Source organism: Oenanthe melanoleuca, chromosome 14, assembly GCF_029582105.1.
Source record: "Oenanthe melanoleuca isolate GR-GAL-2019-014 chromosome 14, OMel1.0, whole genome shotgun sequence".
NCBI lineage: Eukaryota > Metazoa > Chordata > Aves > Passeriformes > Muscicapidae > Oenanthe > Oenanthe melanoleuca.
Window position 1 is genome coordinate 13,472,480 of NC_079348.1, and position 25,913 is coordinate 13,498,392.

Consider the following 25,913-nt stretch of genomic DNA (forward strand, 5'->3'; position numbering starts at 1 on the left):
ATTTTTGTCCCGGCCCGGCCGCCGTAGCGCCCGCCCGCCCGCGCCGCCGAGGGGAGGCCGCGCCGAGTGGGGCCGGGACCGGGACCGGACCGGGCCGGGCTGGGCTGGGCTGGGCCGGGGCCATGAGCGACATCCGACACTCGCTGCTGCGGCGGGACGCGCTGAGCGCCGCCAAGGAGGTGCTGTACCACCTGGACATCTACTTCAGCAGCCAGCTGCAGAACTCGCCGCTGCCGCTCGTGGACAAGGGCCCCACCGATCTGCTCGAGGAGTTCCTGTTCCAGGTCCCCAAGGAGCGCGGCGCGCCGCCCAAGGTGGGACAGGGACACGCCGGGAGTGGGGGGACACAGGATGGGCAGGATTGGGTCAGTGAGGCTCTGCTGCTGGAGGTTGGGGCTGAGATGGGCAGGATTGGGTGCCTGAGGCTCTGCTGCTGGAGGTTGGGGCTGGGATGGGCAGGATTGGGTCTATGAGGCTCTGCTGCTGGAGGTTGGGGCTGGGATGGGCAGGATTGGGTGCCTGAGGCTCTGCTGCTGGAGGCTGAGGCCCCAAAACGGCAGCACGGGGTCTCTGGGGTGCTGGTGACAGTTTTTTTGTGGCAGGATGAATGGGCCAGGATTCCTGGAGGTGTGGTGGCCTCGAGGCCCTGGGGAGCTCCCACAGCCCCCAGTGCTGCAGCTGGGCCCTGCCAGGGTTTTTGGGTGGGCATGGGGGGCTCAGAGACCACAGAAACCACAGTTGTTGGTGACTATTGGGGTACATGGCCCTGCAGTCCTCAGTGCTGCTGACTCCAGCTCTGCCTCCCAGCTGCCCAGCAGTGTCCTCAGTGCTGTCATTTGCAGAGGGAGGAAATATTTCCCCCCCCAGCAATGTCAGTGTCATCTTTCAGTCTGTCGGCAGCACTTGCAGGTGCAGCAAGCACCAGCTTTGAATATGCCCAGGTGCTCAAATGAAACCTGCAGCTTTTCAGTTTCACCAGATAAATGCAGTGATGATTCAAGAAGCTTGAATATGTGTGCTGTGTATGACGACTGAGTCCCTCAGGCCAAAGGGAAGCTCTCAGCCTTTACTGTTCCTGTCTTTTCACTTGGTTCATGGTCCCTCCAGAGGCTCAGTGTATTTTACAGCTTTGCTTTTGTTTTCTTTCAGAGACTGACTCCTCTTCAGGAACTTCAGCTCCTTGAGATCATGTGCAATTATTTCCAAGAGCAGACCAAGGATTCAGTCCGGCAGGTCATCTTTTCATCTCTCTTCAGCCCCCAAGGGAACAAAGCAGATGACAGCAGGATGGCTTTGCTGGGGAAGCTGGTTTCCATGGCAGTGGCTGTCTGCAGGGTCCCTGTGCTGGAGTGTGCTGCCTTCTGGCTGCAGGTACAGCTCCTGTGCAGGCAGGGATCCTTGGGGAAGGAATCAGGGTGTGCTCCAGAGTGGGCACAGCTGGGCACAGCTGGTCACAGTCAGCTGCTCCTCCCTGGCAGTTGCAGCTGCTCCCCATGTCTGTGCTTGTGTCTATTCCTGTGCTCTGGCATCAGGGAGAGCTTTGCCAATCCACTCATGTGCTGCAATGGAAAAAATTGTTTGGGTGTTTTTGTTTTTTTTTTTTTAACTGTCAGTGAAGGTTTTAATAATCCCCCCCAAACCTCACATATTGGAAGGGCTCAGTGGAGGGTTTGGCCAACACAGGGAACAAACCTTGGCAGTTATGGTCACATTGCTTGAAAAAGCTGACTCTGGAGTTTGGGAAATAAACCCTTCCTGATGTGCAGGTTTGTGTGTGGAGGAGGCAAACCCCTGTCTTGAAATCTGGGCACAAAATACCTATGTCTGTCTTCTGTGAATGCAGTAGGTTGGGGATCTCTCCTCCTTTCCCACTGAGATTCCCCACTGTGGGCTTTGGGAAGTGCACCTTTGTTCCTGGTGGGATGTGAAGAAGTCACAGTTGACACAGGGGCAAGAGCAGGAAGGAGGGAGGGAAGGTGAGAGGAGGGAGACCAGCACTGTTTCCTTGGGGTCCCTTTTCTCCCACATGGTGAGCCTTTGGGAGGGCAGGATGGGATATAACCTGGATAGCAGGAGAAGGTGTATTTTTGTTTCAGATGGCAGCTCTTAACTGATGTGAGGCTTCCACAGAATATTTTCCACATTAAAAATATCAGACATGGCAACTGAACCGATTGCTTTGGGATTGAACTAGTTGAACTACAGACCTGTTTTAGAATCATGGAATCACAGAATGGTTTGTGATGGAAGGGACCTTAAAGCTCATCCCATTCCACCCCCTTCCACTGTCCCAGGTTGCTCCAAGCCCTGTCCAGTGTGGCCTTGAACATTTCCAGGCCAGGCTGGAGAAGGCACAGCTTCTCTGGGCAACTTGTGCCAGGGCTTCACCACCCTCACAGGGAAGAAATGTTGCTGAAGTAGTAGAAAAAAAAAATCTCTGATTCAAAATATTGATCTAAAATGTTTCAATTTTAAGTCACAGATACCATAAACTCGAAATATCACCATCTCTTTTAATATTGCCATGGAGTGATTTTATTTCTGTGAGAGTGGGTGTTTGATGTGCTGAGGGAGAGCAGCCACAGTGCCATGTGAGGAAGGGTGAGTGCAGCCCCTGCAGCAGCCTGGGACAGGCTCTGATCTGGTGTCCCCTGTGCTGTCCCTCAGCGCACCCCAGCCGTGTTCTGTGTGAGGCTGGCCCGAGCCCTGGTCGATGACTACTGCAACCTGGTGCCAGGCTCCATCCAGACCCTGAAGCAGATCTTCACTGCCAGCCCTCGCTTCTGCTGCCAGTTCATTACATCAGTCACAGCTCTCTATGACCTCTCTTCAGGTAAGTGTTTCCCAGCTGTGTCTTTTCAAGTAAGAGGTGCAGTGTAGTGCACCCTGAATTAACTTGCAAGAGATTTAACTGCTCCAATCCTAAAAAGGTTTTATCATGTAATTATTGCCAGAAGCAGCTCAGGGGTGTGGCTGTTGCCTCATCTGGCACGGGTGAGAATGAAAATAACCACTCTGATGTCTGATGGAGAATTGCAGCGTGGTTTGGGTTGGAATGGACCTGAAAGCTTGTCTTGTTCCACTCCCTGCCATGGGCAGGGACACCTTCCACTATTCCAGGTTGCTTCAAGCCCTGTCCAGCCTGGCCTTTGTCACTGCCAGGGATTTGGAGTTCACAGCCTCTCTGGGAAACAAGGGAGAGTCTTTGCTGGAGAAGCTGCCAGGAACATCTGACACAAAGGGCGTTGTCTTCCACAGAGGGCAAAGGACATGGGACCTTATTGACTGAGCAGCTCTGGGAGTGAAAGTTGATCTGTCTGGGCTCAGTTAGCCCTGAGAGAGACTCAGGGCTGCCTGTCAGCCTGATCCCTTCCAGAAAGGGGAGAAACAAGTTCTGAATGTTGGCAAGCTGGAGCAGGATTTCTGTGGAGCAGTGGTGAGAAACACAACATAACTCCAGTGCACTCTTTAACTGTGTGTGTGAGCTGCCAGTGGCGCAACCTGTCTTAGGTTCTTGCTCAGACACTTGTAGGTGTCTAAAATAAGATTGATTTAGATCTACTCAGCCACAGAAAGCTCATGGTAGACCAGAGAACAACCATACACTAAATACCAGCACCACCTGTAATCCAGAAGAGCAAATGCTATTATTGATAAAGAAAATGCTTGCACACTCTTCTCCAGATAAACAGCTTGGCATTGCTGAGAGTGAAAGAGAGGTTCAGGCTTAGCCTTTACATTGTTTTTGTAAAGTATGTGGTAGAGCTCAGAGCATATTTTATATCCCATCATCATTACAGAAAACATGTCAGAAAGGAAATAACTTTAGTCGCAGGAAGTAATTTTTTAATTCCTTAGTTTATTTGAGATGTTTTTGGTGACATAAGAACAGGGGGCTTGCTCTTCCAATCCAGCATTCCCCCTGGGACAGGATGATGTGTCAGGGTTTCTCTTGTCTGTAGTCAAGTTCATGACCATCCTTCACTTCTCACCTGAAGCTTTACATAATCTTATAATTCTTTACATATCATGTGATTGTGTTGTTGCATTGTGTTTTTCCACAAGATGTGTTTGTTTAGGTAAGTAAGTATTAAAAGAAATGAGTCAAGTTACTGGCACTTCCTTCTCCTCACCCAACAAGCTTTTCCTATTTCTCTTGCCCATTGTGCTTGCTGTGGCAAGGGATAAATGGAGACTGAAATTAGGGAAAAAATGAGCAGATGATGGGTGGCAGAGAAGAAAATGTTTTGCTGGGAAAGGGAATAAATATCAGTGTTAGGTGGTGTCTTCAGAATAGGTGGGGAAGCTGAAGTTGACAGAACGTGGTCGTGTCTTCCCTGGAACAAAGTACCCTTGGTGTTTTGGGAAAAACAGCAGAACTGGGGAGGTTCTGAGGCTGTAATTGGGACTGTGTAGGATGGGTGTGTGTGAGAGACTAATTAGAGCCTAAATTAAAGTCCTGTGCTTCAGTGCAAGGCTCAGCTTACCCAGCAATAACTTTCCTATCTCCAGATGACCTCATCCCTCCCTCGGATCTGCTGGAGCTGATTGTCTCCTGGATCTTTGAAGACCCTCGCTTGATCCTCATCACCTTCCTGAACACTCCCATTGCAGCCAACCTGCCCATAGGGTTTTTGGAGCTCACCCCGCTGACAGGACTGATCCGCTGGTGTGTCAAAGCTCCCTTGGCCTACAAGAGGAAGAAGAAAGCCTCTCTCTCCAATGGACACCCTCCCAGCAAAATTGCCAAGGACTCGACTTCAGGAGAAGACAGGGATTGCCACCAACTCTATTCCAAGCTGCATCTGAGTGTCCTGCAGGTTCTTATGATGCTCCAGGGCCATTTAACAGAGAAAAACCTTTATGGGCGCCTGGGGCTGGTACCCTTTGACCACGTGGTTCCTCTGGTGGAGGACATTAACAGGTTGTCTGATGAACTCAATCCTCTCAATGCATCCAAAGAGATTGAACTTGCTCTGGACAGGCTGGCTCAGGCTTTGCAAGTGGCCATGGCATCAGGAGCTCTCCTGTGCACCAGGGGTGAGTTGTCTGTGGGGCTGGCAGAGACCTGGCATAGGATTATTCTCCTCCAGGGTTGTAAGAAGTTGTAAGAAGCAGTTTTGGGGTGAGGGGAGTAAAGATCAAGGTGTTCACAGCATAATTAGTAGTTTGCCCCTCTTAGAAAGTGATAGTGCACAAAATAGTTCAGGAAGAATAGCTGGATGGAGAGTAAGAAAGGAGAGATCACTGCTGTGGGTGAGTCAGGCATTGCAGTGCAGAGCTGGGGACTGATCCACAGCCCTGCACTGTGCACCAGGGGGGTGTATCTGGGTGTCTGGCATGAGGACTTTGTTCTCCTCAGAATTGTCTGTAGCTATTTAAAAAGCACTGTTGGATTTTGCTTCAGTTTAGTTCTGAGTTTGCCTGCTGGAGGAGAGGCCATGAAGCACATAAACCCCTGGCTGGGTGTGCTAGACAAAGAATTTGAAAAGCAAATAGTACCTCTTCAACTGAAACCTCTGGGATTTCAGCTCACCTATAATGAGACCCCCTTACAGTATGTCCAAAATTCAGTTAAACTCAGTAAAAAAAGGCTGCTAACGTGGCTTTTGTCTGGCTTTCCTGTCTCCAAAGCCAGGTCTTTCCGAAAGACATGCAGAGAGATGAAAGGGAAGTGGCCCAACACAGAGCAGGGTCAGCCACACAGATTCTTTTCTTGTTATATTCTCTTGAAACTGGGCAATTGTGGGTTATACCAGAAGGCTTGAAGCTCTCCAACAGCTGGAACATTTAGTGCAGATCACAACTGCAGAGTGTCCTCTGCCTAAGCAGGGATCTGATGCTTTTGTCCTGGCTGAACCAGTGCTGCTGGTCCAATTTCAGTGTTCTTCCTAATCTTTTATAAAGTAACTGTTATAAAAAAAATCAGAAATTGGTAGTTTTTGATTTGAGGGCCATTTTCAGCTGTGTTTGTTCTTAGCCAGAACATTCTGAGCACTTGCTCTTTCTGTGTAAGGTAGTTCAGTGTAAGGGGCTGCAGATATTTCAGTGTTTTGGGATTGTGTTTGTCTACAAAGGCAGGAATTTGTTCTCAAGTTATTCCTGAAAACACTTTATCACTGGGATATGTTGTTAAATTCCTTGGTTCTAGCTATTCTGCTTTAGCAGAAGGTTGGACATGGTAAAAAAAGGTGCAATTTCTACTTGATAGATTCCAGAAAAAAAAAAAAAAAAACCAAAACCAACCCAACCCATTATTTACATTAGCAGTGGTTAAAAAAACCCAAACCAATACAAAACAGTTACTGGACAGAGTCACACCTTTTACTTCCTACATCTCATTTGCTTCCTGTTGGTGTATTGGTCTTGCAGAATCCACCCTGAGGCTTGTCTGTCTTAAATGTCAGACATACAGTAAAGGTGCTGGTGGGGAAAGTTGGTGAAATGGAGAAATGTTTTCTCCCCTATGGAGGTTTTTGGGCCTGAGAGAGGGATGCTGGATCTCTTGCTGACTGATGATGACATTACTGATCAATCAGTTAGCAGTAATTGTTCAGTACAATTAATGATTATTCAGTAATCTGACCTTCCTAAAGGACAGCAGAGAGGAAAACCACTCTAATTTCTGCTTTATCCTTATTGTTAATCTTGTGTCCTCTTTCAGATGACTTGAGGACCGTGTGCTCCAGGCTACCACATAACAAGTAAGAGCCTTTTCGCTGTGTTGGCTTTGATGCAGGTTCCAAGACACTCGAGGGCTGCTGAGACAAAACCTCCTCTAAAAATTTGTCTTTGTGGAATTTGGCCGTTATTCACATGCACTTTAGCACAAGGATGAAGGTGACACAGTGCTGGCTGTTACTTGCTTGGATTCCTGGCAGAAAGGGGCTTCAGTGCTCCCACCTGTAGGTGATCTTGCCCAGCCTGTGTTAGAACAAAGGCACGGGAAAGGGAAATTAAATTCCTGCAAGGAACCTGCCCTTAAATTGTCCCATCTCTAATTCCCCACTGCTTTTACCTGACTCTAGACTCGATTGCTTCTTGCCTTTTTGCAAAAAATAAAAGGCCGGGTGGTGGGGGGGAAGGGGAAAAAAATTCTTCTGGAAGCTGCAAAGAGCACAGTTGTGTCATGTTCTCTTGGCTCTCAGTAACACTGTGAGTTGTTGAAATGAAATTGTTCTTAGAGCCACAACAAAAGCTCCTCTAACAATCTCCCTCCTGTCTGAATTCTCCTTTCACAGCCTGCTCCAGCTGGTGATTTCAGGCCCAGTGCAGCAGCCGGCGCACGGGGCTCTGCCCCCAGGCTTCTACCCGCACATCCACACGCCGCCGCTGGGGTACCCCGCGCACCCGGCGCTGCCCGCGCACCCCGCGCTGCCCGCGCACCCCGTGCAGACCTTCATCCCGGGAATGACGTTCCCGTACCGCCCTATCCGCTAGCCTGCCGTGTCCCGGCTCCCCCGAGTCCGGGGGAGCCTCACAGGCAACATCCAAACGCCTGGGAACCACGTTTTCCTCTTTGGAGCAGAGCTGAGCTCCGCCCGCGCGGGGCCGGCGCTCGGGCAGCACACGGGGCTGTGCTGGTTTGGATGTGGGATGCAGATCACAGGGGCAAAAGGAGGGGATGGCAATAGGCAACATCAATTCCACACCTCAGCAGTGTATGGAAATAGTTTTGCTCCAAGGGTATGATATTCCTCAATTGTGTTTTACAGCAGCACCGTGCTTACAGCACGGTGAGCCTGGCTGCTCTGGCTGGAGGAGGCAGGGAAGGCCTTGTGTGATTTTTTTCCAAGCTATTCCACTCCAGCCTGCTTGTTTCTTTGTAAATGTTTGTATCTATAGCTACAGAGTATGTGTACACTGTATATTTTTGGAAGGCAAACGTTTGTTTCCGAAGCACAAGGTAAAGCAGCACTTCCTATTAAAGGAAACAAGAAGCATAAAACAAAACCTCAGCTTTATTTTTTAAACAAAAAGTAGAAGAATTAGAACAATTTCAAACAATTGTATTCTTCTCTTTCCAGTGATTAGAAGGTCCAAATTGTCAGGCCTGTGCTGGGGTGGGGACAAAACCCATGTGTGGCTGCAGTGACCCATCCACCTCCCTGCTGGGGAAATGCCCTGTACACACCTCAGTCAGAGCTCCTTGAAAATCTGCAGTGAGATCTGGGGTGTTTTGTTGATGCTGGCTGGAAAACTGGCCAAAGGTTGGCAGTGCTCTGACTCAGAGCTGGCCAGCTCTGAGTGCAGCATGGAATTGTCCTGGGAAGGACAGCAGAGCTTGCAGAGGTGGTGTCCAGCCCCTTTATTGTCTTGCTGTGCTTCTCTGAGCCCCCCTCTGCAGGATGAAAAAGCAGGAAAAAAGGGGTTCTTCCTACATATCAGAGGTGGTGACAAAGACCTCTGCTGCTGTCCTTGTGTGAGATGTGGCACCTGTGGTTCCACACTGGCTGTAAAAAAATACGGAAAATTAGCTGGAAGGTGGGAAAATCTGATTTGAATGGAACAGCTGGCAGGGAGATTGTGGAAATGGAAGGTTAGTAATAATCATGGAGTAGTTAGGGTTGGAAGGGACGTCTGGAGATCACTCAGCCCAACCTAGTAGTTGAACCCATAATAAAAACAGTATCTTTAACTTTTGGACAGGCAGTTGGACTAAGCAATCATTGTAGGTACTTTCCAACTGAAATATCCTGCCTCATCTCACTTTTTAGAGCTTCAACAACAAGGCAAAATCTTCAAGAACTTCTAATTTCAGGATTAGAAGCATAAACAGCATGAAGTCGTTATACTGTGTGACAGTTCTACCTTCTATTTCTTTGAAGGACTGAGGGAAACTTCCGGCCAGGTGACCCAGGGCGCGTGACCAGCCCCACCTGCTGTTTCCCAAGCGCCTGCGCTCAAGGTCTCCCTTAATTACCTCTCCCTTAATTACCTCTCCCTCAATTACCGCCAGCGTCCCCCGCTCGGCGCCGCCCGCGTGGCCTCAGGGGACCGGCGTGTGTCTGTGCGCACGCGCAGTGCTCGTGGTACGTGTCCCGCCGCCAGCCAATGGCGAGGCGCGTTACTGCGCGGTGCCCCGGTTGAGGAAGTGCAGCGGGTGCCTGTGCCCAGCGCTCCCCCGTCCGGTTCCGCCTCCCGGGATGTGCTGAGGGCGCGTCCGCCGCCCCTCCCAGGTGAGCGGGCAAGGGTTCGGGGGGGTCTGTGGGTGGGTGAGGGGGCTGGCGTTGTCACGGCGTTATCGCCCGGGACGGGCCCGGGCCCGGCGCAGTCGCCATGGCAACCCCGGCCCCCCCATCCTTGGGTCGCGGCGGCTCCGGGGCGCTCGTGATGTGCTCCAGGCCCTCCCGGTAACCGGGGATTTGGTGCCATTGTCTCCGCCTGTGTCCGCCTCTATTTCCTGCCCCTTCGCGGCCGGATTTCCCACGGAAGGCCGGGAATGGCCTCGTACGGCCGGGTCGGGTGTTCCCGCGGGGGAACGGAGCTGCTCGGGTGGTTCTGAGATGTTGGGGCCGCCGGCATTGCTGTGTCCAGCCGGGAGCTCAAACGTGTACTGGACAATCCACCCTTGATTTCAGGCATCAGATCATTACCGTATCCACTGCAAGCTGTCTGAATGTTGAGCTCTGTTACCTGTGTGGAGTTTGAGCTCGGCCTGTTGGTTTATCCCCATTTTGTTGTGCTGCAGCAGCTCCCAGCCCGTTCTGGGTGATGTTGCTGAGCTCCTGAACCGTGCCTTCCTTCCCCTCTGGCGTTTATTCACAGACACACAGAGGCATTAAATATCTGTCCCTACCTCAGACCAGACTCTTTATAGGTGGGTCTTTTTCCCTCTCTGTTTGTTCTGATAATTCCCTGTGTTCTTTGCTGCTGAGCCACAGGTGTTCTCAGGGTGAGTGTGGGTGCTTTTCCCCCTTGCAGTGGTCAACACAAATTGGAAACGTTTGCATTCCTTCAAGATGCATTCATTTTTTTAATCTACCAGTTTACAGTTTTACCTGGCTTTTGGCATTTTGGGACCTTCCTGCAGCTGCCAGTAGCTTTGGATTTTACCATCCTGGAAATCTGTGCCCTATCCCAAAGGACCATCAGCCAGTTTTGTTGCATGTCTGTTCCTCTCTTCTTCCATGTAGTTATTATGAACCTGCTGAATGGACTCTCTTTTCACTATGGATTTATCCTGGATGATTTTAATCTAATTAATTTCTTTTCATCCGCCACAGACTCTCCTTAGTCCAGGTTAGTATCCTCAAACATCTTTATGGAATACACTTGTGGGAGCATTTTGGGAGCACTAGAGTATGGCGTGTTTTCAGATTATCCATTTGTCTGTTGGAATAAACTCTAGCAGGTGTCTCGCAAGTGAGGTAAAAAAAAACAAACCAGAACCCAACTGCTGGGTCTGTCCCAGTGTGTGATAATTAATGTGTGAGCTCATTTACAAGATAAGCCTGAGCAGCTGCCCTGCTCAGAAACAGTGACAGGGGCTAGGCTTTAAAAGCAGAAAGTTTTGTCTTGGAGCTTAAAAAGTAGTTCTGTTACATCCTGTAAAGTGCTCTAAATTAGTGTTTTCACACCTTGTGGCAAAGAAAGAAACATTTGTTAGTGGTGCTGAGAATAATGTCTTTTTCTTTGGAGGTGTTGCTGCTTCTCTCAGCAGGTTTTTTTGATGTGCTTAAGGTAAATTGACTTCTCACTCTGACTAGTTGGGAAGTGCCTATCCTGTGAATGCCTCTTAAAACCTGTGGCATTCTTATTTTTCACTTCTTTTCCTAAATCATCCTGACTCCTGGTATCCAGACTGGAGCTGGATGTGATGAAACATTGTGGGAACTGCCAGTGGAATTCAGAAAATGGTCTTTAGCCAAAGAGCCTTTAACAGAGCAAAGCCTGGTGCTTCTCTCACCTCTAGTGTTATTTCTTTCCCAGTAAGGTTGATCTTTATTTGCATGTGGGGATGGTTTTTTTAGGGGTATTATGAGTGCAGGGGTTGGACCAGTATGGTCTGTGAGTCAGTTGATGGCAGCTGGTCCTGCCACCCCAAAAGCCATTCTCTCATTTCCTGCCTATTTCCCACCTCTCTGGCTCCCACCCCAGCCACTCCCAGTATAATTTGTGGAGTGAGCAGCTGAAACTGTGCTTGCAAAGGCTGATGCTGGCTGTTGGAAATACCTGAGGAATTACAGGTGCAAACTCAGGGACTTGCTGGCAGAGCTGATTCAGAAATGCTGGTAACTCTCCTTCCTGCTGGGCTGGAGGCAGCCCTGGGTCATGGACTGGGATTCCCTTCAGTGACGTGTTCAGGAGCTTTTAAGAGCCAATTTGGCTTCAGCAGTTCAGAGTGATAGCAGAAAAAGATCTGCCTTGGCTGAGCACCTCATCTATGAACTTGGAAGCCAAGTGCTATCCCAAATCACTCTGAGTGGGATGGCTCCTACCCTCCTACCTTCCTGGTTTTTGACCAGTCACAGCATGTCTGGTGGCTTCAATGCAGAGTGTTGCAGAAAGACTTTGAGCTTCATGTCTCACTCTGCATCCCCCATCCCCTTTCCTCCCTGCAGAGCGGTGGGAGCAGGAGTGCTCAGTGTTTCAACATTCGCTTTTAATTCAGTTTTAATTTCTGCTTCTCAATATTACTGTGGCTGTCTGAGCAGACACCTGTGCCAGAATAATTTTAAATGTTACTGGTTTAAAACAGCAGCAGTGGAGTCTTTGAGTTGAACCTGAGTGTCTCATGCTTGGGAAACTGCTGAAAAAGGAAAGGAAAAGGAGCCATTTTGGCTCAGATTTTAAAGTTAGAATCTCAGAGAGGTGTTAAGTTTGGGACACTTGTCTGACAACTGAGGAAGGAATGTTCTTTTCCAGCTTTTTCAAAGTTTATTTGAAAGCACCTTGCTTGCAGTAACCTCTGGAAAGTTGTGTTGGTGTCTCCTGTGAGGGTGTGGGTGGAGGGACTGGATTTTGTCAATGCTGCTCCATAATGAGGACACTGTGTAGGAAATGGAAGCAGCCTCAAATTCCCTTCTCCAGGGGTTTGTTGGCTGCATTTCTGGCTGTTTTTTCAGTCACTACACACATTTTCTGTGTAGTTGTTTATTCTAATTCAGAAAGGGCAGTGGGCCTGCAGGCATGCTGGATTATTTGGGGTTTTTAAAATTTGTTTTCTGGAGGAAGAGGTGCCTATTGGAAACTTGCTGTGTGTTATATCTCCCCTCCAGTGAGGAGCTTGCTGCCAGTGTTGCCTCTTTGTGACCCTTGGGTTTGAATTCCCCACAGTGCCACTGTCACAAAGCAGATTTTCCCTTCCTTGTCTTAACAAGAAAAGATTTAACAGCAAAACCCTCTTAGAGATTCTTGGTTGCCATTCCCTGGAGGAATTGCTGTATCTGGGGCAGCAGGAAGCCAGGCCTCGTGCAGTGTGCTTTAGAGACACTTCATTTAGGGACTGGCTCCTGTGAAATCCACAGCTCCAGTAATGTTTCCAGAGCTGTAAGGTGAAAGAACAGCCCAGAAAGTGACCTACATGCAAAACATTAATGTGTGCTGCTGCTGGGAGTCTGACAAGTCCAGCTCTGAGTGTGCACAAGATCAGGAGTACAAGTGTAAAAGGATTTCCACTAACAGTAAGTGTTCTTTATTTCTGATAAATAATCACTGCCTGCTGCACAGGTAGAACTACATTATGCCTTCTCAGTTCTTCATATCCTTTTGTGGACTGTTTCAAATCCTGATCCTTTGTGGCAGGAGGCCAAAGTGTTGATGACAGTGATTCTGGGTATTTGGCTTGGAGGCTTTTTGTGCTGTGGTGTGCAAACCTCAATGCAGCTGGAGTGGAAAATTGTGTGGGGCTGGAGACAAGGCACGAATGTGTTCTTAGAATGGTGTTTTCAGAATTTCAGAGCTGAGGAAAAATAGTCTGAGGCATCTGGGGTGAGCATTTAGGAGGAGGGCTGATTGCCAGGATGGTTTTCCCGGGTTGTGTGTGACAGTGCTGCCTCCCTGGCTGTCAGAGATCAATGTGCTCTGGCCAAGCTCTTGTAGCTGTTCCACACAAGGAGGGTGTAACATCCAATTGACTTGTTTGGTGTATTTGGTGTTAGGTGGGAGTCTGATTTAGCAGGCTGATACAGCAACATGCTGAAATCACAGTGATGGCAGTGTATGGTCAGATCCAAATCCAGGTGTGGTGCCTGCTCCTGCTCTGTGTGCTCACTGTCAGGATGCTCAGGAAGGAGTACATTGAAGCCTGCCTTGCTTCCTTCAACATTTACTTTTTTTAATTGTCCAATTTTTATATTTTGGGTTCGGCTTTTTATGCTTTGTGTTCCTGCCACACTAATCTGGCTCTCCCAAGAAGATGTGATTCTGCATGAATTGGCTCAGGACACCTGACAGTTCACTGGTGCAGATGTCTGAGCTCAACCCAAGGTTCCCCTGCAGCTTCCCAAGGGCTCAGATGAATTCAGCTTCCTTTCTTCTCCCCCAGGCTCACTGGGTTTTGCCCTCCTCCAGTGTGGGGTGCTAGTCAAGCACACTGCCTTGCGTGGATTTACTGGACAAGAAAGTCTAGGCACTGACAGATTCCTTTCTCCAGAGTGATGTCCCCAAGAGAATCCCATTAGTGCTTGGGATGTACTTTGGGGCAGATGGGATCCCCATGGCAGGGCTGGATTTAACCTGGTGTGTTCTGCCTGGGGAGCTGTGTCAGGCAGGTGCCTGGGGAGAGCAGTTTTCTGCACACAAAGATGCTGCTATTGAAGGAATTTAAATATTGAGGAGCTCTAGTGCACACCCCTGAGTGACCTGGGGTCCAGGAGGGGCTTTGAGGCTCAGTGTTTTTGATTCTGGTGGATAAGGCAGAAACACATGGATCAAAAGGTGTTCTGGGCTGTTGTAAAGTCACATAACCAGAGCCTGCTTCCACCCACGTTACTGTGTTTTTTTCAGACCAAGGCACAGAATCAGTAATTTTGTCCTAGATTTCTCATTAAGAATCTCACTCCCTCCAAGCTTCTGCTAATGTGGGGAATTAAGTGCTGGCAGTTTTGGGCAGCACTCCTGTGGGATTAGTGAGTGTACAGTGATGGAGGTGAGAGGATCACTGCTCAGTGGCCGTGAGCTCCAGGCTCTGTTGGTTTGCATAACAAGGTAGGAGTATGGGGAGCTGTACCTGCTGGGGTTTGTGTGCTGCTTGTCCCAAATGAACCCGTGTGGCATTCCTAGAAGGAGCAGAAGCATTCAGTGGATAAACAGAGCAACAAATGCCCTGTCAGGTGTGGCTGGCAGAGCTGTGGGTGTTGGTGCAGGCAGCACATTTGACACCCCAGCTTCGTGTTGTGCCTTTAGAGCCAAAGGAACTGGTCTGATTCCAGGCAAGGTTAAGTGATTTGCTCCTCACTGACATTATGTGGGCCTAAGCAACCTGATCTAAGTTGAGTTAGACCCCAAAGGATCTTTCCAACCTATGATTTTTTTATTCTAGGACCATACTTGAAGTACTACTGAGAAGCTGTCAAGCCAAGTACTTAAAAAGCTTAAAAAAATAGGCTCCTGTTGCTTGGATAATGTCCTAAGTCCTAGCAGCACCTCTTTGAGATTCTTAGTAATGAATCCATGATGTTTTGAAATCCAGTTGCACTTTCATTGTATTAAATGAAAGGAGCTTGGACAGAGGTGTCTGTGTAGGACATTCCCTCTGAGACCAGTAACCTAAAAACACAGTAAGCTGGAAATGAAATGCAGCAGGGAAATCTTTACTGCTTTGTGGAATTAGACTCATTCAGACTGAATGGTTTAATATAAATCAAATCCCCAGTGCCAGATGGCACAAGGTAGAGACAGTTACAGCTGTGAGAATTCCTGTTCCTATTCTGGAATATAATAGCAGACTTTGTGGCTGTTTTGGGTACTGTGGTGCTCAGTCACAGCTGAAATCCTGCATTTTGGTAGCTTTAAGATTCTCTCTGGCTTTGTTTGATCCTGTTTTCTTACAAGTGAGAAAGGATGCCAACTGTTATTAATTTTTCTTTCATGGAAATCTTGTGTTCCTGGGATCTGAGGACTGTCCAGATTGTGACTGGAGCTGCAAACAAGGATTTGGTGGTGACACTGGAGCAGCACCTCTGGTGTGAGGGTACCAGGCACAAGGAAGTCCATCTCTGTCCCTGTGTGCAGATCTCCCAGGGAGTGTCTGTGAAGTGGAATAGAGCTGCTGTGACCTGTGCTGCGGGGCTGGGCAGAGCTGGCAGGACACGGTGCCCAATGGGGCTGTTTGGCGTCACTGCCGTTCCTCTGGGACAGCCCCTTTGGGGTGTGTCCTTGGGAGTCTGCAGGAACTTAATCTTTCCCTTCTGTGGAAGGACAGCAGATAATCCTTAATAATCCAAGATGAGTGTGCTCAAAGTGAATGCTTTGAGTTCCTGCAGGTGAAAATCTTCATCCCAACTCTTTGAGGATCTGCAGTGGTTAATCTTGGAGGTGCTGGGACACGGGGCTGGCTGGGTGTGCCTGTAGGGACAATGCTGCCTGAATTATGGGATCCACTTATAAACACCCACAGCCTGCCAGGGCTTCTCTTTATTTTTTCCTGCAGCTCTGCTGTTTGCTGTAAGATGAATTGATCTCTTTTTAAGAAAAGTAAAAGGAATTGATGAATTTCGATCCAGCTTTATTTCTGCAAGTGAAGAAGATTCCTTCACGTTGATTTTTGTGTGAACACTAAATTTCAAGTCAATACATCCTTTATGGAGAATTTGAGTTGTAAACAATCCTAGTTGCTCTTTGTTTGACTTTAATCTTAGATTACCTGGCTTTTATTCTGCTAGGAAATTCAGCGATGCTTGTTGCTAGATGATAAAATTTTTATTTGGGTATTTAGTGAGTGATTGGAAGCTGAAGTCAAAATAAAAAATCATGAAACCAGCTTCTTGTTCACTTGTGAAATCCAACTTGTTTTTGCAGGATGCACAAGGCAGAAACATTGTTAAAACATGTCTAACAGTGATAAAGAGGGGAAATCTCAACTTGTAGAACCACTTGGCCTGATTTCTGCAGCGATGGAAGTGCTCAAGGGATTTTCAAACACGTTTAAGCAGCTGCCTGCCAAAGCATCAGGCTTTATCCTGCATTTGAACACCCTGCTGGATTAAGAGTGCTGGTTCTGTATGGCTGCCTGTCTCTCTAGAAATGTGATCTTGTGTAGATTTTGTTATGATTTTTTTTTTAATACAAAAGCTCTGAGAGAATGAAAACCTCCTGCTCTTAAGAAAAGCTTGAGCTGAGGTGTCTTCACTGTGAAGCATCTGGTCCATGTAAATAAACTGTTTTGCACTGGCTCTAAACAAGAACTGCTCCTTTCCAATAGAAGCTGGAAGTGCTGCTGGTGGGAATGTCAGTGCCTTTGCTTGGCTCCATCGTGCTGAGTGAGCAGGGACAATTCCTGGAGCCAAAGGTTTTGCTGCCTTATAGACAGAACTGTGAAATGCTCTTCTCTAGCTGATTATAGCTAGAGATCATTGATGCCAAAGATTTATGACATCATTTTTAAATAGCAAGTTCAGGCCTCACAATGTACTTTAATTTAAAATTATATGTCAAGTTGGCTTAGTAATGCATTTACTGTTTCTTTTCATCCAACTTCCATTACTGCTAAATATTTGTCATAAGAATTTCTGAGCTACCTGATACACTTGGGGCCAAAACATTTTGCTAGATTTGTCTCAACAGAGCAAGGCAGAAAACTAGTAAAAATGCTTAAAACCTTTCTGTTTTCCTGTATTTTTGAAATGAATGTGTTATGCATTAATATCTGCGGGTTTTAGGTAAAAAAAGGAATTAAATGCTCAGTTTCTAGTTCCACTTGCTCCTGACTGCAGTATTTTGTAAGAGGGTGTCTTCGGAGCTTTTTCAAAAGTTTATAAGTTTATAAATGTTCCCTTCATAAGCATGAACTGTTAAATAAATTATTAAATTTTCTAATCCTCCTGAAGAACTGTTCCCTGTTTTGACAGAAGGGTGAGGTCCCTGTGCACCCCAGGAGGGGAGACAGTGGCCAGTGTTGGCCATGTCACCTCCCAGACCGTGCCCATCATGTGAACCAAAGGCTGACACCTGAGAAAAAAGATACTAAAAGAAATAAGATAATTCAAGGGTGCCCATGGCCACTTTGGAAAGCCAAAGTGAAGTTAACCCCATCTCCTTGTAGCCTCTGTTTGGCTTCACAGCAGCCACCATTTGGTCTCAAAGGCCAGAATTTGTGTTGTCAGTGTTGCTGCCTCTAAACTCCTAAAGGCCCTTCTGACTTCCAGGGTTTTGTTTGACACTGATGCTGATTTTATTTTATGCTCTCAAACATGTATTTTGTCCTTTTAAGTTGATTCTAAAAGTGATACTTGGGTCACTGTGTTGGCTGAGACTTGAGTTCTGGACTTTGGCTGTGTTAAGGAGGGAATTGCCACAGGTTATGCCAGGGCCAGGACCTGCTTTGGGTGTTTTTCCAGGAATCCCAGAAGACCCAGAGGCTGTCCCTGGGTATGAAGGGAATTGATTTGCCTGGAATTTCTTTGCTCTTGGTTATAGCAGCCACTTACCACAGCTCCTCCAGCAGCAGCAACACCTGGCCAGGGAGGGAGGGGCCCAGGTCTGTTCTCTTAAACGCCTGTGGCAGGACATGGTGCCAGATGGGTGTCCCAAATGTCCTTTAAATGTGCTGGAGCATCTGGATCGGGTCACATAATGGATGGAGTGAGTCCCTGCAAACACAACCAGCTGTGGGTGTCTGAATTTGAGGGGAGGGGGATTATCCTGTTCAACAAAACAGTCATGGATTACTTTTCTGAGGCTGGCTTCAGCTACAGGATAATGCATAATGCTTGGCCAGCTCTTTGAGAATATGGTGTTAAATACACAAGGACTAATCCTCATAGGAATGTGTCCTGTGCTGGCTCTGCCTCTCCAGCAGCGCTGCCCTGCCTTTTCTGCTCATTAGCAGAACCATGGCTCTGGCATGCTGATTTATTAATGCTGGGAAGGGGTGTTCCCTTACAGGAGCTCTGAAACTTTGCAAGAAAAATGATCCTGTGGTGTGTCCCAGCTCTGAAATGGCTCAGCAAAGGGTTCAGCAGAGGTGGGGGGTGAGACTGGGGTCCACATCATCCATTGTCGTGGATCAGATGAGCCTCAGCCAGCAAATGTTTGCCTTTCCTTCTTCAGGGTCCCATGGGGTGAAGCTGAGGCTTCTTAAAAGGTCACCAGAGGCTGGGGGTGGGGAGCTGTGACAGGGTACAGATTCCAAGTCTGGCCTCTGAGGGCTTGAGCCAATTCTTGGAGTATAAAATAAGTTTTAAAGGCAGCAAGGAGTGCAGGTTTTGTAGGGGCTGAAGTTGTTTTGAAGCTGATGCCTGGACTGACTGTGGATGCTGTGGGCTGCTCAGTAAACATGCAGCCACAGTCCTAGAACAGGCTGAGAAATAGCTGTGATGCTTTTCAAGGAATTCTTTGGAGAGGAACAAGTGATCCATTTCTGTACAGAGTGACTGTAACTGGCAGAGTAGAATCATAGAATATGCTGAAGGGAAGGGACCCGTCAGGATCATTGAATCCAACTCCTGGCCCTGCATAGGACACCCGAGGCATCCTACCGTGTGCCTGAGAGCCTGTCCAAGTAAGTTTAGTCACTTAATAGTTTAGAATTAATTGCTGAATTGTGAGTTTGGCAACTTAAAATTGCCCTAATTGGCAATTGTAACTTTGCCAGTTACAATTTTTGTGTTGAGCTGCACAAATGGCAAAGGCAGTCCAATGGAGAGTGTGTTTAAATCTGTGCCCCTTTGAGCTCTGAGCTTTAAATCAAGAACACTGGAGAGCTTAGCATTCCTTTTCACAGGAGGGCATAGACAAACATTGCTCTGTGCAGCTTTTCCCTTATAACTTTGCACTTTGAAACCAAGACTTCAGACTCTTAAAATTGGGAAAAGAAAGTAACAGCTTTAAGGAACTTGTTTTTGTTAAGGGCGGTGGCTTTGGTTTTTTAAATTTGCATTCTGGTCTGGTTCTTTTATCTGGGAGGGTCAGAGTGAGAGAGATGAAGGAAACAATTCCTGTCTCCACTCACCTTGTCTGTCTCATGTGGGGCTTTGTCCTGCCTAAAATGTGCTCTCCAGTCATCCATCAGTGCTACAAATGCTTTTACAACCACTGTAGCTATCACTTGCTTCTTTCCCTCTGGTGCTTGTTAGAAAAGGCATTGCAGCAAGTGTTCTGTTTGTGCTTGGCAGATTGTGGCAGGGCTATGGAGAAAAGGTATCCTGGGATTTTTGTATCTGAGCGCTCTGTGCTGGGCTTGGAGGAGCTGTGGCACACAGGAATGGGGGGAAGTGAAACTGGATCTCATTTCACGAGCACAGGTTAAACAAAAATGAACGTTTTCAAGAGTTGGAATCCTCTGAATATGTACTCACTGGAGGTGGCAGGGTTGTGCAAGAGGACTTTCTAAACATTCCTCTAGCAATGCTTCCTTTTTAAGCTGTTTGTTCAGTTTTGTTTTAACAAAATGTTGGTCCTGCATGGAAGAGCTCCATGCAACATAAGGTACACTTGGCACACTGTTGGCTCATTTAATGCTCTTTTTGGAAGGGCTGCTGGCCACATGCTGCTCCCATGCAGAGTCACCAGACTGTGCTCCCAGGGATCAGGATATGCCTGGATATGGGGCTGGAGGGATAGGTCAGGCTGAACTGTGAGCTGCTTTTGCCCCGTGGCCAACACAGCTTTGAGTTCTTCTCAGGTTCATTTTGCCGTGTTTTGCTTCATCTCTCCTGAAAACTCACTTTTCTGGGAAAAGCAGCTTTATCCATAGCAAACCCCTCTTGGTGCTGTTGGATCAGACCCTGTGTTCCATCCCTCTCTCCTGCTTCCTTCCCTTGCAGGCGTGAATGACAGAGGAGGTGCCCCCGACTGCACTGACGGATGTGAACCTGCGCCTGCTGTGCCACGATGACATAGACACAGTGAAACAGCTCTGTGGAGACTGGTTCCCAATAGAGTATGTGCTGCTTTGGGCTGGGTTCCCTGTGGAGTTTGTGCCTGGTTTGGGGTGCCAGCTGGGACAAATGGTGTGAACCTGTATTGGTCCAGCTCTGTGCAGCCTCAAGGCTGTTGCCAGGCAGCAGATTGGGAATATTCTGTGCACTGGAGTGGTGGTGTTGTTAAAGGTCCTTTGCTGCCTGTCCTGCAGTGTGCTGAAGTCATTAGAAACTGTCTGTGTGCAGATTTTGGCAGGAAAATGGGCTTTGTCATTAAAGGGATGGATCAGTTTCTTGAGAAGGACTGAATGAGGTGGGGATAGGAGGATAGCTCCAGGAAAATGGACAGCATCCCTGCTTGTGAAAGGAAATTGTGTCCTGGAACATGGTGTGGGACATCACTCTCAGAGCCAAACTGGAATGGAGCTGTTCCTGAGGGGCTGCTCTGAATGTCCTGGGGGAACTGAGCTGATACCCTTGGATCACTGTTCCTCCCCTAGTTTGGCTTAAAGCTGATCTCAGCCTGGCCCAGGCCAGCTCCCCAGACCCACATTTGGTAAATGCCCATGACTGCACAAGCACAGGAGCTTTTCTGGGGGACATGACAGATTTCTGGCCTAAAGCATCCAGGGAAACCACAGCTGTAGACTTCATAGATTTTTTTTAACTTCAGCTTCATAGAGGAGGTTTATAGAGGATTCTAGCAGATTATAATTAAGATTGAATAAAATGTAACAAATCAGCAAAAGCATTCATAATATTTTGAGTTTGTAGATTTCTTTTAAAGGCAAGACATGCTGAAGTCTCAATTGGAAATAAATGAACATACAGTAGTTTCCCTTAGTAGCTGCAGGAGGAGGAGGAGAACTGGAGGCTGGTGGTGTGATTTTTATTTTTTTTTCTCTATCAGTATGCAGCATTTTTTTTTCACATGTGTATCAAATTAATTAGATCCTAACAGTCTTAGATTAGGGCAGATGGATCTTGCAGTTAAAAATAACTTGCTAAAGATGGATGTGAAAGCTCTGGGCAAAGACTGTAAAATGAAAATGTGATTCTCTTAGCAAGGCAGGAGCCATTACATGATGAAAGAACCCATGGCACTAAATGGGATGCAACAGCTGTTTCCAGCTGAGGAGCATCTCCTGCCTGTCCCCATGGGCTTTGCACCCAGCCATTCCTGTTTCTGGTTCCTTCCCAGGTACCCTGACTCATGGTACCGAGATATCACTTCCAACAAGAAGTTCTTTTCCCTCGCAGCCACGTACAGAGGCTCCATCGTGGGGATGATAGTGGCAGAGATCAAGAGCAGGACAAAGGTGCACAAGGAGGTATGTGACTACCCTGGGCTTCAGCAGGACAGAATCCACCCCTGCTGTGGAGAAAGGGGATGGGACCTGTCTGGGGTTTTTCCTTCCCCAGTTCAGACACTTGATGCTGAGTTAATGAATGAATGAATGAAGCACATGCAGCTGATGGAGCAGGGGTGGGGTGTGGTACCACAGAGTCTCTTCCTGCTGGGGCATGGCCCTGTGGGGAGCTGAGGGATCAGATCCTGCAGGATCCCTGGCCATGGCTGCTATAGCTGGAGGAGCTCAAACCTCACTTGTTCTTAAGAGCTTCCTCAGCTCTACTGGGTGAGTCACTCCAGTGACTTCCTGCAGAAACTCCTCCCTTTGCAACAGTCCCTGTCCTGAGCCCTGAGGAGAGGTAACCTGTCTGCAGAGAGCTTGGACTTCTGAGATAACAGAGCTTGGAGGCCAGGAGAGACAATCCAGTGCAGCAGAGATGGAAACAAGAGATGGTCAGTGAAGGCAGCATGGGAGAAGAGCGTGAAAAAAAAAAAAGCAGAGGCAGTGCAGGGAGTGCCTAACTCCTGGAAGGCCCTCAGTGCTGTGGTTAAACAATAATCCCAACATGCACAGGAGCTGAGAGCACAGAGCAGCACATGGGTCTCTTCACCTCAGCTGTCTGGCTTCATCTCAAAGCTCATCAAAGTCAGAAGCTGCATCTTCAGCAACTTCTACAAAAGGCTCTTGTTGCAGCCAAGTTGAAAGCCAAGGGCTTATTCAGGCACTGTTCTGAGCAATTGGGCATGTGGAACGTGCTCCTTGTCCTCCCCAGCAGTGCAGAGATCTCCAGCTGACACAGCTCAGGTGCAGCTTGCAGGCCACAAGGATTTGCTGGGTTGATCCAAACACTGCTGGGTGACTCCAGAACTGGATTTTGAATCCTTCTGGTGAAGAAAGCAAGCATGTTCTGTCCCTAAACCCACAAATAATGTGCACTAGTAGGAAACAGCATGGTTTGTGTTCTGCCTCTGGGAGAATGATGTGAAAATAGGAATAGCCCCATGCTTGGATATTTTAACTTCATTCCAAAAGCTTCAGCTAAGACTGTTCAGTGAAGAGAAGTTTCTGCTTTAGCCTTGTTTTCAGGTGTTCCAGTACAGGGTTCTTGTTTTCTCCTGTGCCTCCCTAGGCATCCTATTAAATAACCTGTTCTATCTCTACTCAGGATGGAGATATCCTAGCTTCCAATTTTCCTGTGGACACTCAAGTTGCTTACATCCTAAGTCTTGGAGTGGTGAAGGAGTTCAGAAAACATGGAATAGGTAAGATGCTGCTAAGTGCCAGCTGTTGGTGCTGTTTGCCAGGTGTGGCCAGTGGGTGTGACTGAAGGAGCTCCAGCATCTCCCTGCAGTATCCCTATGGGAAGGGCTTAGCTGATAGTGCAGGGGCACTTGCAGGTTTTTACTGGGCACAGTAGTGGGCACAACACAATGTGCAAATATTTCCAAAGAGCACAGGCCTTTGTCAATCTTGTTCCCAGGAAATTCTCCTAATTTCCAAATTCTGGGGATTTATTTCCCAGTTCCATCTTGCTGGAATTTTCTCCTTTCAGACTCAGTATTTCCTGTATCCATTCCACCTATACAGCATGTTGCTGTGCTCTCAAAAACTTTGACCTTGCACCTGTAGCAACACAACCTAAAAAAACCTGTTGCTGCTTTTTCTGAGACTCTTGAGTTTTTCTAGTGGTCTTTGAAGCTGTAGCCTTTCATGCAGGAGGCTCTTCACTCCAGCAAATGCTTTTGAGCACTAAAGCTCTGATTTTCCTCTGATTTAAGAGGGTTTGGTTTCTAGTTCTCTGCTATTCTTAAACCACAGGACAGCTGGATTTCTGTGAGGTAGAAGACTGGAATATCTCATAACAAAATTGAACTGCTCTGTTGTCAGTGCCTCAGTGTTTTTTTGGTCTTGGCTGATACAGACTCTCATTAAGTATCAAGAGAACATGAAGTCAGTGCTGTGGACTTCTGCACTGAAATCTGTGGGCCCTCCAGAACCTGGGGATTGTGAAACAGCAACAGCCATCTCCCCTGTGTGTTAGTCAGGCTGATCCTGTAGCCTGGTGTTTCCACATCTGCTGGAAGAAACTCCCTTGCAGGTTCTGCTGGGTCCTTCATGCCACACTGAGGTGGTGTGGATGAACACCCAGATCTTGTCTTTTGGGGCTGGAGTATCCTCTATATGTTTCTCTGGTTTTTCCTGCTGGCTGCAGCAAGTCCAGGTTGGATGAGACTGTCTCCACTCCTCCTTTAGAAGATATCTTAAAATCCCAGCAGTTCTTAGATTTTGATTCAAGTTCAGCAAACAAAATACAATAACCTGCTTGTGAAGTCCTGTTTTGACACTCTGCTGCATCAAATGGCTTTAAAATAAATGCATGTGTGGGGTGAAACTGATATCATTGAAAATGAGTCACTGACCTTCCCCAAAGCCAGGAGTTGCTTTGCTGGGGATGGGCAGTGTTGTCAAAGTTCTGCCTCACCCTTGTGGTTACTGAGTCAGAGGTTTGTGTCCTTAAAATCTCTGGGTTTTGAAGCCATGCTCATAGGTGAGACCATGTATGAAAGCCATGTAGAAGGTTCTGTGAGAACTGGGTGGGGTTTGGGGTCTCCAGGTGCGTGCAGCAATCCCAGGTTGCAATCCCTGGTGCAGGAGGGCTCAGCTGGGCCCCACACACCCTCACACTGAGGGTCCCTGGGGCTGCACACACACTGTGATCCTGCTGCCTTCCCTTCAACAGGTTCCCTCTTGCTTGAGAGTCTGAAAGATCACATCTCCAGCACTGCCCAGGACCACTGCAAAGCCATCTACCTGCACGTGCTCACCACCAACAACACAGCAATAAACTTCTATGAAAACAGAGACTTTAAACAGCACCACTATCTCCCCTATTACTATTCCATCCGAGGGGTCCTCAAAGATGGCTTCACCTATGTCCTGTACATCAACGGTGGGCACCCACCCTGGACAATCTTATATCCTTCCCCTGCTGAGCAGAGGCCAAAGCCTGTTTTCAGTTAACAGCAAAGTGTGGGTAGATGTGGGAACTGAAACCTGCTCGGATGTGGGTTTAATCTGAAGCCAGAAGGAAGGTGATGTTGGAGTTATTTGACAAAGGATGCCAGTGAGAGCAAGTGCTGGATGTGCTTTGGCTTGTATGGTGCAGGATTTGGCCACAAACAGGGCAGAGAAATCCTTGGTCTTGCTTCCTGTGACCTGGGCTCCCCTGTGAGCCTGGGCTGGGCTGGATCTCAGCAGGTTGATCCCACATTGACTTAGGGGGTTTGTTTCAGGTCAATGGACCATGGAGGAGAAACTTGATCCTTCCTGGGTGTAGCTGGTCAGTTCCAACCTCCCTGGGCAGGTGGATGGATTGCTGTCCTCACAGAATCTTCTGTGGAGTGCAAAGGGAACTGGCAGCTGCTCAGACGAGATATTTCCCAATCACAAGCTGGGGCTGCCATTCCCAAATTGCCATCCTTTACAGTGCAAAGCAGACCTGCTCTTGATAGAAAAGTGGAGGCAATGATTGCAAGGAGCAGATCCGACTGTGCTGAGCAGCTTCTGCTGTGTCAGGGGTCCCTGCAAGGCAGGGTGGGTCCAGGAGTGATTTATGTTCTTTGCTAAGTTACAGTGAAAGTGTTGCTGTCCTTAACTGGTGGCCACTGACTACCTACAGCACATTGGCTCCACACTAGCCAGCCTGAGCCCGTGCTCCATTCCCCAGAGGATATACAGACAAGCTCAGAGCCTCCTCTGCAGCCTCCTGCCCTGGTCTGGCATTTCTGCCAAGAGCAGCATCGAGTACAGCCGGACAATGTGACCGACTGGGGGTGCACAGGAAGCACAGGTGGGTGCTGGGGACAGCTCCCTTCCCTGTCACAGCCACAGTTCTGTGACACAGATCCTGGAGTGAGCTCATCCTGCTGTTGTGGAAGGTGTCTGAGCATGGCTGTGCTCCAGCCAGCAGCTGAACTCCTGCTGGTTTCATTTGAAGGGAAATCAAACTCTGACCTGGTTTACTTGAGCCCAAACCTGGAACCTGCTGTCCCTTTCCCTTTCCCAGCTGCTGGAGCTGTGTGCAGAGCCCTCAGAGTCCCAGCACAGTAACTGGAAGCCCCATTTGCTGCCAGTGCCATTGCACATGTCAGACATTTCCAAGACAGTGGCTCCCCAGCACGCTTTTCCCAAGTGTTTCCCTAAAACATGCTCTCTTTTCTTTCCATAGGATTGTTTCTCCTTCCACCTGACACCTGGCTCTGCACTGGTTCCAGTGATGACAGCCCCTGGATGGGACTCCTGGTTCCACAGGGATGGTAGAACTTCACCCTGGGGCTGCAGCCCTGGCTCCCCAGGGGGCTTGGGCCCTCGGTGTCACCACTCCGTGTGCATGTTGCACTGTCCCCGCCACTCCCCTGCCCTCCAGCCTGCTCCTTCCCCTCCCCGGGGTGTGAGGGGCTCAGCTGCTGCTCCTGCTCCATCCACAGCTGCTAGAGCAGCTGAGGGAGGTTCATGGATCTGCACTGAGGAACACCTA

General features: G+C 48.3%; 2 protein-coding genes across 3 annotated transcripts; both read left to right on the plus strand.

Moving 5' to 3' along the window:
- Nucleotides 1–41: 41 nt before the first annotated feature.
- On the plus strand, nucleotides 42–7,953 carry INTS15 (integrator complex subunit 15). The gene is made up of 6 exons (XM_056503210.1): nucleotides 42–314; nucleotides 1,150–1,371; nucleotides 2,668–2,833; nucleotides 4,513–5,040; nucleotides 6,665–6,704; nucleotides 7,242–7,953. Exons 1-6 carry the CDS (start codon nucleotides 123–125, stop codon nucleotides 7,438–7,440), a joined length of 1,347 nt encoding a protein of 448 aa, XP_056359185.1. The 5' UTR covers nucleotides 42–122; the 3' UTR covers nucleotides 7,441–7,953.
- Nucleotides 7,954–9,054: 1,101 nt separating this feature from the next.
- NAA60 (N-alpha-acetyltransferase 60, NatF catalytic subunit) lies at nucleotides 9,055–25,226 on the plus strand. 2 transcript variants are annotated; one of them, XM_056503213.1, is made up of 6 exons: nucleotides 9,055–9,179; nucleotides 19,929–20,044; nucleotides 21,226–21,355; nucleotides 22,542–22,638; nucleotides 24,117–24,351; nucleotides 25,043–25,226. In XM_056503213.1, exons 2-6 carry the CDS (start codon nucleotides 19,935–19,937, stop codon nucleotides 25,197–25,199), a joined length of 729 nt encoding a protein of 242 aa, XP_056359188.1. In that variant the 5' UTR covers nucleotides 9,055–9,179; nucleotides 19,929–19,934; the 3' UTR covers nucleotides 25,200–25,226. The 2 variants fall into 2 exon arrangements, with proteins under 2 accessions (XP_056359188.1, XP_056359189.1); XM_056503214.1 differs by lacking the exon at nucleotides 9,055–9,179 and having other exon boundaries at nucleotides 20,026–20,044; nucleotides 21,285–21,355.
- Nucleotides 25,227–25,913: the final 687 nt, after the last annotated feature.

Bases quoted from the DNA above. Each gene is read 5' to 3' on its own strand.
- INTS15 (XM_056503210.1), top strand. From the start codon at position 123: ATGAGCGACATCCGACACTCGCTGCTGCGGCGGGACGCGCTGAGCGCC. The intron at 315-1,149 runs GTGGGACAGGGA...GTTTTCTTTCAG, and splicing joins AGCGCGGCGCGCCGCCCAAG to AGACTGACTCCTCTTCAGGA. The intron at 5,041-6,664 runs GTGAGTTGTCTG...GTCCTCTTTCAG, and splicing joins AGCTCTCCTGTGCACCAGGG to ATGACTTGAGGACCGTGTGC.
- NAA60 (XM_056503213.1), top strand. From the start codon at position 19,935: ATGACAGAGGAGGTGCCCCCGACTGCACTGACGGATGTGAACCTGCGC. The intron at 20,045-21,225 runs GTATGTGCTGCT...GTTCCTTCCCAG, and splicing joins GGAGACTGGTTCCCAATAGA to GTACCCTGACTCATGGTACC. The intron at 21,356-22,541 runs GTATGTGACTAC...ATCTCTACTCAG, and splicing joins GGACAAAGGTGCACAAGGAG to GATGGAGATATCCTAGCTTC.